Source organism: Castanea sativa, chromosome 2 (genome assembly GCF_040712315.1).
Source record: "Castanea sativa cultivar Marrone di Chiusa Pesio chromosome 2, ASM4071231v1".
Taxonomy (NCBI): Eukaryota; Viridiplantae; Streptophyta; class Magnoliopsida; order Fagales; family Fagaceae; genus Castanea; species Castanea sativa.
The window spans coordinates 34,140,565-34,155,974 of record NC_134014.1 but is presented as its reverse complement, the minus strand read 5'-3'; the positions used below and the strand labels follow the sequence as shown (position 1 = coordinate 34,155,974).

Sequence of the window (15,410 nt, the reverse complement as noted above, 5' to 3'; positions counted from 1 at the left end):
TATTTTAGCAAAGCATTTCATTTTAGAGAGACCTGAAGAAATATTCTAGCTTGTGTGAACTTGCAATTTAATAGCTAATCCATTATAATTTGGTAGAAACCAAAAGTTAATATAAAAATTATTTTAGCACACCAAAAGATAATATAATCTCAATTTTATAATAGCCTTTACATTAATTGAGAGTTGGACATACTTTACGAAACAATCCAATTGTTGAACTTGCAATTTAATAGATAATTCGTAATCAACTGGTAGAAAATATGAACCACCTACACAACACAAAAAATATATAAAAAATATTTTAGCATAGCCTCTTCATTTTATAGCTGTTCAACTTGCAATTTAATAGATATTCAGTAATCTATTGCTAGAAAATGTGAACAACCCACACAACCAAATAAAAATTTAAAAAATATTTTAGAATAGCCTTTTCATTTTATTTATAATTAAAAGTTACAAATACTTGAAGAAACAATTCAGTTTAAAAATGTGTAAATTAACAGGTAACATGTGAGTAACTGGTGATTAAAATAGTAATCAAAACGATGACAGGTGTCCACATCATTCAATACCAAGACCTTTTATGTGATATTTTAGCACCAGTCATGTTTTTCAATAGAAAATATCTAATCTCTAAACATATTACAATCTCATCTGATGGTTATCTCAAAATCTGAACATCATGTGATTCTAAAGAATTTGGAATGTTTACTGAATTATTTTACAATCTCATCTAACGGTTATCTCAAAATTTGAATATCACGTAGTTCTAAACTATTTGGAACATTTTAGTATTATGTGTGGTTCAAGTTTATTTGTACCTACCAACCATCATTTACTAACTGTCATTATAGTAAAAGATCATTTGAAATAACTGGTGGATAACATGAACACTCTACCAATAATATGAGGACTATTTTAGCAAAGCATTTCATTTTAGAGAGACCTGAATAAATATTCCAGCTTGTGTGAACTTGCAATTTAATAGCTAATCCATTATAATTTGGTAGAAACCAAAAGATAATATAAAAATTATTTTAGCACACCAAAAGATAATATAATCTCAATTTTATAATAGCCTTTACATTAATTGAGAGTTGGACATACATTACGAAACAATCCAGCTGTTGAACTTGCGATTTAATAGATAATTCGTAATCAACTGGTAGAAAATATGAACCACCTACACAACCAAAAAAAAAATATAAAAAATATTTTAGCATAGCCTCTTCATTCTATAGCTGTTCAACTTGCAATTTAATAGATATTCAGTAATCAACTACTAGAAAATATGTACAACCTACACAACCAAATAAAAATTTTAAGAATATTTTAGCATAACCTTTTCATTTTATTTATAATTAAAAGTTACAAATACTTGAAGAAACAATCCAGCTTAAAAACGTGTAAATTAACAGGTAACTTGTGAGCAACTGGTGATTAAAATAGTAATCAAAACGATGACAAGTGTTCACATCATTCAACACCAAGACCTTTTATGTGATATTTTAGCACCAGTCATGTTTTTCAATAGAAAATATCTAATCTCTAAACATATTACAATCTGATCTAACGGTTATCTCAAAATCTGAACATCATATTATTCTAAAGAAATTGGAATTTTTACTAAATTATTTTACACATCTGACGGTTATCTCAAAATTTGAATATCATGTGGTCCAAAAGTATTTGGAAAAATTTTTATTTATAAAATTCCCCCAATATAATCCATTATAATTTGGTAGTAACCAAAAGATAATATAAAAATTAGTTTAGCACACCAAAAGATAATATAATCTCAATTCTATAATAGCCTTTTCATTAATTGAGATTTAGACATACTTTATGAAACAATCCAGCTGTTGAACTTGCAATTTAATAGATAATCCGTAATCAACTGGTAGAAAATATGAACAATCTACACGACCAAAAGAAAATATAAAAAATATTTTAGCATAGCCTTTTAATTTTATTTATAATTAAATGTTACAAATACTTGAAGAAACAACCCAGCTTTTGAACTGAACACCCTACACAACCAAAAGATAATATAAAATTATTCAAGCATACCAAAAGATAAAATAAAAATATCTTAGCATAGCCTTTTCATATTATTTATAATTGAGCGTTGGACATACTTGAAGAAACATTCCAGCTTTATTTACAATGGAATTTCCCAGCAAAGCAACTCATTCAATAATGTCCTTTTTTTTTTCTTCGGTTACACCAATTGTTCTAGCAACAATGGAATTTTCCAGCAAAACAACTCATTAAACAATACACTACAGAAAAGTAGAAGTAATATGTTCTGACTATGTGCAACTTTATCAAGCTCTAACCGCTTTTATATGTGTTTTTTTATCCAGATAGACTGCTACCTCTGCCTCCATAGTTGTAATAGCTCTGGATCTATCTATGACACTTGTGGACCAAGGAGGCACATGGTTGATGTACTTCGGTTATTTATTGTGTGTTACAAAAGAGAATCTACAAAATCATATCCCAGAAGGCATATGGGATACTATGGAAGGTGATGATGTGGCTCTTGCATCACAGTTTGTGACAAGATACGATGGTTCGGATGAAAGTTTACAGGTATAAATGATGTATTGGGAAATTTTCTTCAGCTGCTACAATATTGCCTAATTTTGCACTAAATGATTCTCACATTATTTTTGGCTTATCCCTACCTAGTACTACCCCACACGTTAACCAAACCAAATTGAACCAAATCAACAAATTAAGCTACAACCCAACTCAACTTAATAAAACCAACATACAATTACTTAAAGCGGCTATACAATTAACTCTTAACAATAAACCGTAATTCGTTCCAAAAAAGCTACCTACCAAAGCAGGAAAATGGTGTGCAATAGATTTTTACATGTACAAAATTACTTTAATGTCTTTGTAAATACATTATCATAAAAGCAAATATCTTTTGAGACATGGTCCAGGCATTACAATCCAGTCAAACATGCTAAGCACCCAACAAATATGGGAATCGACGGAATCCACATATGATGAAAAAGAGTGATACAAACTTGTCAGTTGTCTAGGCATTCATTTTACTTGAGATTTCATCAATTAATTTTCTAATGCCAGCAACCTTACAAACCATTCTTTTCAGGCATGTTGTTCTGTCCTTTAGAGTTGGGTTTCCAAAAAGTTTATGACTGGATGGTAATAAGCCGAGTCATTGCTTTTGAAGCACTTATTGCTTATTGTTTTCTTATCTCCAAGCCCAATGTTGCATTGAATTGTGAAATTCCAAAAGAATTTCAAAATATGAGCACCTGATGATGCAAAGAAGTCTTCTTTTTTTTGAAAAGTTTTTTTTTTAATTTTTTTTTCTCAATCATTAGATGCCAATTCTTAGGATAGAGTCATAAAATAATTGGCCAAAGTCAACTATGTTGAACTTCATATTTGTGGGTTAAAATTGTTTTTCCAAGTTGTCCTTCACAAACGTTAAATTTTCTCATATTCATTTTGTAGTTGTGTGTGGCTTTTTTTTATAACCAATTCTACTGCTTAATTTTACTTCAGCTCAAGTGAGTCTAATTATGTAACTTTTGCATTTTTTTCCCCCCTCTTTAAAAGTAATGTAAGTTGTTGGGTATTCATATCTCCACAATGATTATAAATGATGATACAATATAGCATATGATGAAAAAGAGAGATGCAAACTTATCAGTTGTCTAGGCATTCATTTTACTTGAGATTTCATCATATTCATAACACTGTGTTGCGATGGCCTTGGTTAGAATTATTAAGTTTGTTTTAGTGAAAATTATAAGGACCATATTGAATCACGGTTCATCATTCAATACCTTTCCAATCTATTCAACTTTTTAGTCTAATAGATTGGAAAGGTATTGAATTATGTTGAATTATGCAGAAAACTTACCACAAAAAATTGAAACACCAAAAACAATTTGCTTTGATTCTAGCACTATTGATCAACATAAATAGGTCCTTTTATTTTTGAAACAACATTCAGGCAATCTCACAAACACATCAATGGCATGCCAAGGATGCCCGTCTAATATAAACACAAACACAAACAAACGATAAAAAAAGGGTATGATATTAATATAAACAGAATTATGCAGAATTATGTAGTAAAACTATGCCGTAAAATTATGCAGAAAACTTACCACAAAAATTGAAACACCAAAAATGGAAAAAAAAGAAAAAAGAAAAAAAAGAAGGTATGATATTAATATAAACAAAATTATGCAGTAAAAGTATGCAGTAAAATTGTGCAGAATTATACAAACACAAACAAACGGAGAAAAAGGGTATGACATTAATATAAACAGAATTATGCAGTAAAATTATGCAGAATTATGCAGAAAATTTACCACAAAAATTGAAACACCAAAAACAATTTGCTTTGATTATGCAGAATTATGCAGTAAAATGATGCGGTAATTCTGCACAATTTGCTTTAATATAAACAGAATTATGCAGTGAAATTATGTAGAAAACTTACCACAAAAATTGAAACACCAAAAACAATTTGCGTTGATTCTAGCACTATTAACCAACATAAACAGGTTCTTTTGTTTTTAAAATGACATTCAGGCAATCTCACAAACACATTAATGGCATGCCAAGGATGCTCGTCTAATTTAAACACAAGCACAAACAAATGGGAAAAAGGGTATGATATTAACATAAACAGAATTATGCAGAATTATGTAGTAAAATCATGCAGAAAACTTACCGCAAAAATTGAAACACCAAAAATGGAAAAAAAAAAAAAGAAAAAAAAAGAAGGGTATGATATTAATATAAAAAAAAAATTATGTAGAATTATGCAGTAAAATTATGCAGAATTATACAAACACAAACAAACGAGGAAAAAGGGTATGATATTAATATAAACAGAATTATGCAGTAAAATTATGCAGAATTATGTAGAAAACTTACCGCAAAAACTGAAACACCAAAAACAATTTGCTTTGATTTTAGCACTATTGAGCAACATAAACAAGTCCTTTTATTTTTTAAACGACATTCAGACAATCTCACAAACACATCAATGGCATGCCAAGGATGCTCGTCTAATATAAACGCAAACACAAACAAACGGGAAAAAAGGGTATGATATTAATATAAACAGAGCATAGAAGTTTTGCACCCAAAAAATAGAATTGAGATGTAGAGATCCTCAACCAAAGCAGGCAAGTTCTGTCAGTATTTATACACCGTGTGGAAAGGAATGAAGGAAGGAAGGAAATCAGATAGGCAGCTGTTACTGCGAAACGGTAGAGCAGGAAGGTGGGTAGGCTTCAACGTTTTTTTTCTCCTCCCTTTAAACTTCCCTCCACGTTACAATCTTCAAACTCTCTGTCTCCCTAGGCTTTTACTTGGTCACGCAAAACCCTGAAGCCTTCCACGTTTTTTTTTTTTCTTTTTTCTTTCTTTCTTCCTTTAAGCTTCAACATTTTTTATTTTAAATTTTTTTGTACCCTACGTTTTTAATTTTTTTTTTTTTTTTTTACCTTTTAAGCTAAACTGAAAAGGCTTTGGGTTGGGTTTGATAGTGGAACTAAATAAATAAAAGGTGGGCTAGATTAATTATACAAATTTATTATAGGGTGATAGTGGAAGTAAATAAATAAGTAGTAGGCTGCATTTATATGGCTGGGATTTATAGGGCTGAAAATTCTAAAAACCATTTTTAAATTGAAGGGAAATTTTTTTTTAAATGACATGACAGCTGATGTGGCGCAATGTGAGAGCAGCAGCATTAAACGCTACGCTTCAGCTTTTAGTAATATATAGATAGATTTGGTATCTTAATAACAAAGATAACATATAATTTTATGGTGAGATTATAAAATATTATATATAATATGTAGCGGTACAAAATGTTGAAATTGCAAAATTTTGGATTTAAGAAAATTGTGTGGCAATCGAATGTTCGGCCTAAAGTAGCTTTCTTTTCTTGGATTGCTACTTTAAGATTTTAACTACATGTAACTTTGGAATAGGCATATCGTAGTGTTAAATGGTGCTATATGTGCAAAAGATGTGAGAAATTGGTAGATCATCTTCTTCTTTATTGTCCTATAGCACATGAGTTATGGTCTATGGTATTTTGTTTGTTTAGTATCCATTGGGTTATGACGAATAAAGTTTTTGAGTTGTTAGCTTTATGGCAAGCAAAGTTTGGTAGGCATAGTAATATAGATTTCTGAAGGTTTGTGCTGCATTGCCTGTTTTGGTGCGGAATTGAATGCTAAATGCTTCAAGGATTATAGATTAAAGTCATTTTTCTTCCGTACACTCCTTGAATGGAGCTTGGTCTTGCGATCATGTTCTTGTTTGTCCTTCCCTATTCTAGTTGACTATTGTCATCTGAGTTCTTAATTTTTGTGGGTACATGCCCAGTGTACTAGGTTGGCTAATTTTTTAATATACGTCATTTAATTAATTAATAAATAAAAGCGTTGAGAGTCCAAATTGTGCTGAATGCTTTAAAATGAATTTGTTTTACAACGGATTTTTGGGAGGTTCTTGCGCCAACGTATCGCATTATTAGAACAGCATTTTCGAGGTTACCGACTTACCATATTTCATTTAGAATTCATGCCCCAGACTTCCCAGCTGCAGATTTTAACAGATTGTCTCTTATATCCTTTACTAATATAACAACTACAAAACCTTAGTCCCATATATATATTCTTGTCAGAAATGTCTGGCCTGCCTAAATCTATAGAAGTTTGGACCTTTTTACATAACAGGCAAACGCATGAGGAGCTTGGCTCCGATTAAACTATACTGCAACCAGTGCTTACCTTCTTGGCTACATGAAAATAGATACAATGTTAAAACACTTTTCTACTTTCAAATTTGCAGCATTTGATACATATTACAATCACAGTTGAGTTCAATCAACCCATATCAGTTCTTTTCTAAGAATGTCCACTTCAAAGCACAAAGAAGGCTTATGCATAATACACCGACAATTTTTTAGACACATTTGAAAGGCATCCAATAAATATTTACATGACAAAGCTCAATTCTAAACTTAAAATTTAAATCCTATTTATTGATACATATTACAATCACAGTTGAGTTCAATTAACCCATATCAGTTCTTTTCTAAGAATGTCCACTTCAAAGCACAAAGAAGGCTTATACATAATACACCGACAATTTTTTAGACACATTTGAAAGGCATCCAATAAATATTTACATGACAAAGCTCAATTCTAAACTTAAAATTTAAATCCTATTTATCAACTTTAAACAGAAGATAATGATGTACAAGCACTAAAAATTACCTTGATTACAAATTTCCTCTCAATAAAATGGCTATTAATATATACAACTTCTCAATGGTGGGAAGCCGATTGAAAATTTTCAGCAACTTGGATCATTTCTACATATCTTTATAACAGCATTACTGAAAGGCACCTCCGGTGGCTGAGGCATGACCCTGATTGTGATAACCTCACTGAGATTCTGAGCTTGTAGCCTCTTCCACTGTAAGACTAAGCAGGCTCACGAGGACGGGTAGCCCAAAGTGAGCTCAAAGCTCGAAGGCGTTGGAAGTACTCTCCCAAGGCAAGAAGACCTCGAGCTGCCTGCCGCACAGTGAGGATGCGATACATCTGCTGCAAGGCTTCCTGCCGAAGATGGTCAGCCTGTTCCAACAAAATCTCATTTAGCCAGTAAACTAGGTACAACTTATTACGCATATAATCTGAAATTACAGTCTGAAATAAACAAAAATGTTTCTACTGAGATTTGCTTCTTCGTGATGAATCCTATGGCCGCATGATATAGTGCAGAGATGTTTCAAAATGCACTAAAAACTTTAACGTTAACCACTGTATTGCTAGAGCTTAGTATCAGTCATCTGGCCTATTAAATTAATAAGAAAATTATACAATAAAAGGCCCAAAAAAATAAAAATAAAAGCAAAATCCAAATGGAGTCTTTCCCAACATAATTGCCTCAGAATCTATTTACAAAAAATCCAAAGTGCCTGTTGTTTTACATGGCCAAATGAAAAGTGCAGTCAGTAGACAATTTGAACCTTTTTTTTTTATTTTAATAACCAAGACCTGCCCAACACGCACCCTTTGGACTCATGGTGGCCAGAGCAAACTTTGGATAATACAGTCTTGGTTTATATATGTCAACAAGGAACAACTTCATGGAACTTTAATATATTTCAGGCAGGGCAAGAGCAAGATGCAGAAAGAAAGTAATACAAATATCAGTTGCACGCATTGAGGGTCAGAATTTGGAGTAAAACCATTTAGTGTCCTTGAGAAAATGCAATGCCTACCTGCATTACAAAGCCCACTAGTGATTCCAACTTCTCCATCGCAGAAGCCATGTGCTGGAGAGGAAGATAACTATCTTCAACCAGTCGTCCAGGTGCTACAGTCTGGGCCAGAGTTTGCTGGAGTTTCTCCATACCCTGCGTAAGAGCATCCTCTGCTTGCTGACATGATTGTTGAAGATTATAAACCTCCATTACCTGTTGTTCTGTCATAGGGTCAAGTTGAGGCAGAAGCACCTGTAATCAACATGGATTAGTAGCACATTACTTTTATCTTTCGGAATCTACAGCATAATTGCATTAAAAAAAATACAAAAATAAATGAAAAGACCAAATTTGAGCACAATAGCTACCACCCCCCCCCCCCCAAAAGAGAGAGAGAGAGAGAGAGTGAGTGTGATACCCCAAATTGTGCGGATTTGATTAGATTGGATTGTTTGACGGAATGTTGTGTGAGCGTGTGCTAAGTCTCACATTGGGTGTTTACTACGGGGACATTGGGTTTGTAAGTGATTAATAGGAACCTCAATTGCACTTGACTAGTTCTTTTGGGTGTAAGCACAAATGTGGCTAGCGCTTTCCTCAAGTCATTACAAATGTTATTAGAGAAAACCCTAGTAACGCCATGTGATTTGGTGTTGTTACAGAGAGAAAGTAGATCTCTAGATGATGACCCTTCTGTCTCATATGGATGAGAAGCCAAATTTGAGCGAAAAAGGAGGTTCCTTTTACCAAGTTTGAGTGCTTGAGCACCAAACACTGTTTTGTTGGCACTATTATGCCCAGGCAAACCTAAATCAGATTAATCACATAGTATAAATTTCTTTATGTCTGCAAATAGGTGGCAATGATCCTCTGTCCTTTCAACCCCAAGTACAGGACCCTAAGTACAGGATGAAGGCAGGACTAAAACCATGTTGCTCTTACAATGTCAAGAGACTAAGTGTTAGAGAGAGAGAGAGAGAGAGAGAGAGAGAGAGACCCTAAATAGGACTAATTGCATAGGAGAAGATTCCTTTATCTTTTCAAATAGTAATATTAGGTTTGTACGCATGTTAGGGGTTGGTGTGTGAGGGTGTGTGCACTTGTTGTATACAAATATATGCTTCTTGCTGTTCATAAAGATGACAAGCATTTCCTTTTACTTCATTGATTTATCTATGATTGGAAACTATGCAGGAGAGACTTCTAATTATTAGAATTCATCCAACCTTAACTAAAAACCCAAATTATAGAGTTGACATGTATGATTCCCACATATTAATTCAAAATGAACCATACATCACCTTAAGAAGGTCTGACGGGCGAAACCCTCCAATCCACGAGAAAAAGCGCTCAGCTGATGACTTCCACATGCCAGACATCACATAGAAGACGTCAGCACTTGCTGCAGATCCTTTCATACGGAAAAATTTAGTGTAATGTTCCAAGCCATTCTCTACTAGCATTCGCAGCTCTACATCACTTATATGAGCATTCAAAGCAGTTCTCAAGTCACCAATCTGTTTATTTTGTTCTTCCACCCAGTGTCCATACTCCATCTCAAACGCTGTAATCCCTGTAGAATCCTTAGTGTGGGCTAATTTTAGAATACAATATCATAAGAGAACAAAGAAGGAGGCCAAGGACATGATAGAAGAAGAAAAATGTACCTAAGGGAAATAAAACCACAAGTTATTCTCAGAGTGTCTGACAATTATACATGAGGCTAAATAGCTCATAAAAAATTCAATTGTGGTGTTACAACACTTCAACCTTCTGAAAGTTTTGTTTGTGCTTAGGGTGAAGACATCTCTTTTTGATGGTGCATTAAGATGCGTTGAGCATACATACAGGCATTTTTAGTAACAACTTATATTTCTAATCACTAATTTAATCTTCTTGGGCTGTTGAAATACGGTATCAGAGAGAACATTCTAAGAACATAAACTTTTAATTTTAGAATTTAGTAATTGGGAATAACTAATATAGTTGTCCTTGTACCAAAGAAGCTTATGAAGAATTCTAGGGGTTAAGATTCAAATAGAAAACTGTAAGTACATCCAGGAAACAACCAGTAAAATGACAGAGATGTAGGTATAGTTGCTGCCTGAAACTTTAATACTGTACACTATTTTGCTTTTGTGCCCACAAAAGTGAAATGCAGCACTATTATCTTTGCAAAGTTTCCAAAAGGAATAAAGGATAATTGGAAATACATGAAACAACTATTTTGACATGGCACCATATCAAAGTCTTTGGATATTTTTTCCATGTTCACATAACTTTTTGGACATTTTGTTTTAGACCATGTTTATAGTGTGAACTCCTTGTTTGGAGGTACCAAGGGAATTGGAATGGAAAAGAAAAGAGCATGGCCAGGGAGAGCAAAGGGATTTTGTGTGTGTGTTGGGCATAGTCAAGAAAGGAGGGGAAAAAAGGAGAGGAGTACGTTTCTACCTTATTTGGTTTGTGGAAAGATGAGAAGGGAAAGGATATTCTATATCTATCTTTTGCTTATATGCCCTTAAATAAGAAATATGGTGTAATGCAGTAACTTCTTCCTTTCCCTCATTTTCTGAAAAATTTGGGCTGGATACAAAAATGTGGGCCTAAACCGAAATTGCATCCCCCCCAAAGCATCTTTGTTTCTTTCCCCGTTTTTCTTTTTTGATAAGTTAAACCAAACGAAACTGTAAATGAAATAGCCACCTTATTCTCAAGATTCCTCTATTCCCTAGCAAGAATCAATAGACCTGATGTAGGAGGAAAAATAAAAGCAAGTCCTACTTATTTTGGAGAAATAAAGAACATCAATATAGTTTAATAACAACTCATGGAAGACAGCACGTGTTATTCTTCTGCTCACATACATTTTAACATCATGATTGCCTAGTTGGTGCAAATTCACTTCCTGCTTTGAAGCATTCATCTGCCCCCAAATCAGTTCTTTTCTTCATAAGATCATATCTTATTTACATCCTCTAAAGAGAGAGGGGTGGGGGGGCTAAAAATCAAGTTTAACTAAGATAATGTGCTATTGACAACCATCACAAGACTGCCACATCTTAATGCTTCAAACAAGTTATAAATTGGAAAAACACCTACTCCTTCTACCACTGCCCTTGAACTTTACTTGATAGCTTATTGCATGAAGCACATAATATTAATATTTGAAGTTGAAACTTTTATCTGGTCTCTTTCACTGGGAACTTAAGATCATAAAGCACTTCAGCATTTCACAGTATGTACGCTAAATAAGTCAGCTACCAGCCACCCACTATGTCTTAGAGCAATGCAATATTAACAAGACTCAGTAACATTTGAGAACGAGGATATTAGATTCAAAGATAATTTCTGACAGCATATTGACAAACAAACCTGAGTTTACAGTTCCAGAGAACCCCAGATGACTAGCATCTAACCCACCAGCCAATAACAAGCCCTGCAAAAAAATATCAACTGCTTCAGTTATCAAAGGGGAGGAAAAAGTTGTACTGATCGATCAAAATATATTAATGGCTCAAAGATTCCACATAAAAGCAAATGTTTTTTCATACCTGATGCCGGGCACGCTCAACCTCTTGCTCTAATTGAATCAGCCTCAAACGACTAGTTTCCAACTGCTGAACATAGGCCTGTAAAGCAAAACCCAAATCTAGTATGTCTAACCACTTCTTGCATGTGTATGGCTTCTGTTTCAATGTGTATGCCTACAAACCTTTTTCCGCAAACGGCTTTTACGAGCAGCCTCCCGGTTTTGTGCAAGCCGCCGTAGCACCTGCAGATTTATGAGTAAAGTTGTAAACCAAGGTAAAGATTGTTGGTGCTGTATTAGAGTTCATCCTCAAAATTAAAATATTAAAACTAATATGGCAAGTTTACAGATAAAATTGCTCAATTGTGAGCATATACATATTTTTTTAGATTGTCCATATCAAATGATGGGCTATCTGCATAGAATAACATACTGATGAACAATGACTGAACCCATCATTATTCTTAATGAAGAATACACACCACCAGATATTCATGCACAAAAAAATCATTTTCAAATAAACAAAAGTACAGGAAGATAAGAAAACTAAAAGGACAAAATTTCCAGCATGTGTGGGTCTCTGAATGAACAAGAATCATTACATTCCAATAACCATATGTAAGAGAGCAGAAATAAGAACGTGGTGATGGGGGAACTAGAACTAATAGTAGCACACCTTGGTCTAGTTTCAGGAGACTTGACCAGGCAAAAAAAAAAAAAGATTGGCCATCCAATGCAGAAAATGAGGACAAGAATATATAATCATATTGCAAATTTCATATCATACTTATTGATACAATCACTCTCACCTTATCAGCAGGTTTAGATGCTTCTTGGTCATATTGATTAGAAGGTGCCATTGTTCCATGTGAAGCATCCTCAGACTAGAAAAATTGCATAACAAAAATGAATTAGCTTAGCAATCAGAAGAATGCACCAAGATGCCTAAACTTTGAAGATTTTCACCTGATTATCAAGTTTTGTATCCTCCAGAATCAAGGATGAAGATGTATTTAGATTACCATTGCTTTTGAAATTTTCTCCCCATGTGCTAATCTGGTGGATAGGCTCATATACTCCTATCCTTCTTGTGGTAACAAACTGGGCTGAAGTAGAGTTCATTGTTTGGACTGATCATAAAGGTAACTTAATGAGCGTTTGGCCTAAATACACATAGTTAAGAAAGACAGAGAAATGCAGAAATTAAATAAAGAAAAGAACCATGTCAGGTCTTCTAAGATTGATATAAACACCATGAATATAAACGTGGATCTGAAATGTCTGCTTGTAAGTTGAATTGGAAATGGGTGTAGCAGAAAAAATGTAATCCCTTTGAAAACTTTATGAGTTACTCTGTTTTCACAATGTTTGAAGCACATTACTAAAGGAAATCCCTACTAATGTCTGATAAAAATCTTAGAATGACTTGAAATTATTTGATTGACATCTACACAGAGAATCAAAACACCATGAAACCAACCAGAAGTCCAAAACAGAACAAAGCATTGCTCCTTAAAATTAACAATCCAGTAACAAAGGTTAAAAAGATCCAGGTTCACAACATAACATCCAATTAAACTAAAGGAGATGGAATTTTGACATAGAGAAGCAAGAAGATGTTCTTTATCAATTCAACATAAAGCATGTCCCTAAATTTCTAAACTAGATGTAAAGTTCCATAACGATAAATTTTCAGCATCCAGATGAAAGGCAACAGATTGTCAATGTTGGAACAGTTATAATATCACCATTCTCAGAACTCCATAGTGACTGAAATGCATAGTACTAAGTAATCACACAACATACTCTTTTACAACAGTGAGGGCTATCCTTTTTTGTCGGGTTAGACTGAATTGAGGTAGGCATAAAAGAAATCAATCAGAAGAAGTTGAAGTCAAAAGCTTCCCCTCAAGGCCTTGTCTATCAACCCACAGAAGTATACACAAAGACTATTCAAATTGTTTTTTTTTTTTCTCAATTTTCCCATCCCAGAACAAATTCAAAACCCCGATGCCAAAAATAAAATCCATATCAAACCGTTTCATAACCTTGCTATTGATTTCAAATAGTTGATAAATGATCAATTCTATTACTACACCATAGTTGGAAACACAAAGAAACATAAAAAAAAATTCCCTTGGAAGGAGAATCAAATAGAATTATATATTAAGTTATGAACTTTCACTTCAATATACTGTTGATTTTGAAGTTTAAACGAGAACCAAATAAGATACATGTAGTTATGAACAGCAAAAACACTGAAAATCACCAATTAACTGCCTCTACCAAACGAAACCCCCAATCTCAATACATGATTTAGTCACTTTCTACTCCATCAAACCCAAATAGACACACAAAACAATCACAAATTCAAAAATTCCATAACCCACTTCATCACTAAAAAAATAGAAAGGTTCCTTTAAAAAAGAAAGCAATCAAAGTAATAATTAAAAAAACTCAAACATATATACCTTATATACTTGCCAAATGATTCAATTCTCAAAAATTAACCAAAAACACTCAAATTATAGCCAAGAAAAAAACTTTTCGTTTTACCAAAAAAACAAGTGTCTTTTTAACTTCAAATCGTTTGCTGAGCTTTACCAGCAACCAAACAGAATCAAAAGATGGAAAAGTTGAAAACAAACAGAGCCGAACCTTTGGGAATTTAACACAAAGGCCTAAATATATATTGTATATAAATCTTTTTTTTTTTTTGTTGTAGTAGTTATTTTTTCCCGCTCAAATCCGAGTTCTGCGAGTAGCACAAAAACGAAGGTGAAAGAAGCTTGTGCTGGTGATGGTGGTGGTGGTGGTGGTGGTTGGTCCCAATCGAAACCCTACTTCTCTCTCTCCCAAAACCCTAATAAGTCCCATCATCCAGAAGAAGCAGAGGAATCGAATGAGAACACGACAGCTTATTTAAAAGAACCATTTTCAAATTTTATCCCTTTATTATTTTAAATACATATCCTTTTTTATTCATATATATATATATATAAAAAAAGATATTTAGTATATGTGATTATGTGTCAGTGAGTGTGATCGCGAGGTACAACAGTCAAAGAGAATAATTGAGGCACAGTAATGATTATCATGCCCTCCTTATTATACATGATGTTTAAAAGTGTTTTTGAAAAATATGATTTTAACTAAAATATGACATTGTCACAATTTTAATTGGAATAGTGTACAAGTGAAAACACGATTTTAAAACTAATTTGTACAGAGTGTGTATCAAGATTTTGACATTAGCATAAAATAATATAATGTAATTGCAGTAGCAGAGCAGAGCAGTAGTAGTGGTGTTTATGTGTATCATGATTTTGAGATAAGCATAAAATAAAATAATATAATGTAAACGCAGTAGCAGAGCAGAGCAGTAGTAGTAGTAGTGTTCGAAAGTCGCCGTCAAAGTTCCACTACAGCTAATATGCGCACCAGGTAGACTAGTAGATTCACTGACTCGACTGGTATGGGGGCCTCTATTATCCTACGCACGCTGCTCTTGCTTAACCTGCGCACTACTCTGGGGTCTGTAATTGATGACGTTATGTTTGTTTTTTTTGGCGGGGTAGGATG

General features: G+C 33.5%; 1 protein-coding gene across 3 annotated transcripts; it reads right to left on the bottom strand.

Moving 5' to 3' along the window:
• Positions 1–7,037: 7,037 nt before the first annotated feature.
• LOC142624560 (transcription factor TGA1-like) lies at positions 7,038–14,784 on the bottom strand. Of its 3 annotated transcripts, none has more exons than XM_075798169.1 (9): positions 14,487–14,784; positions 12,795–12,958; positions 12,638–12,712; positions 12,012–12,071; positions 11,851–11,928; positions 11,672–11,735; positions 9,598–9,869; positions 8,315–8,548; positions 7,038–7,664 (listed from the first exon to the last, which is right to left on the bottom strand). In XM_075798169.1, the coding sequence occupies exons 2-9, from the start codon at positions 12,948–12,950 to the stop codon at positions 7,512–7,514; spliced, it is 1,092 nt and encodes a 363-aa protein (XP_075654284.1). In that variant the 5' UTR covers positions 12,951–12,958; positions 14,487–14,784; the 3' UTR covers positions 7,038–7,511. The 3 variants fall into 3 exon arrangements, with proteins under 3 accessions (XP_075654284.1, XP_075654286.1, XP_075654285.1); XM_075798171.1 differs by having other exon boundaries at positions 9,598–9,860; XM_075798170.1 differs by having other exon boundaries at positions 12,795–12,991; positions 14,487–14,715.
• Positions 14,785–15,410: the final 626 nt, after the last annotated feature.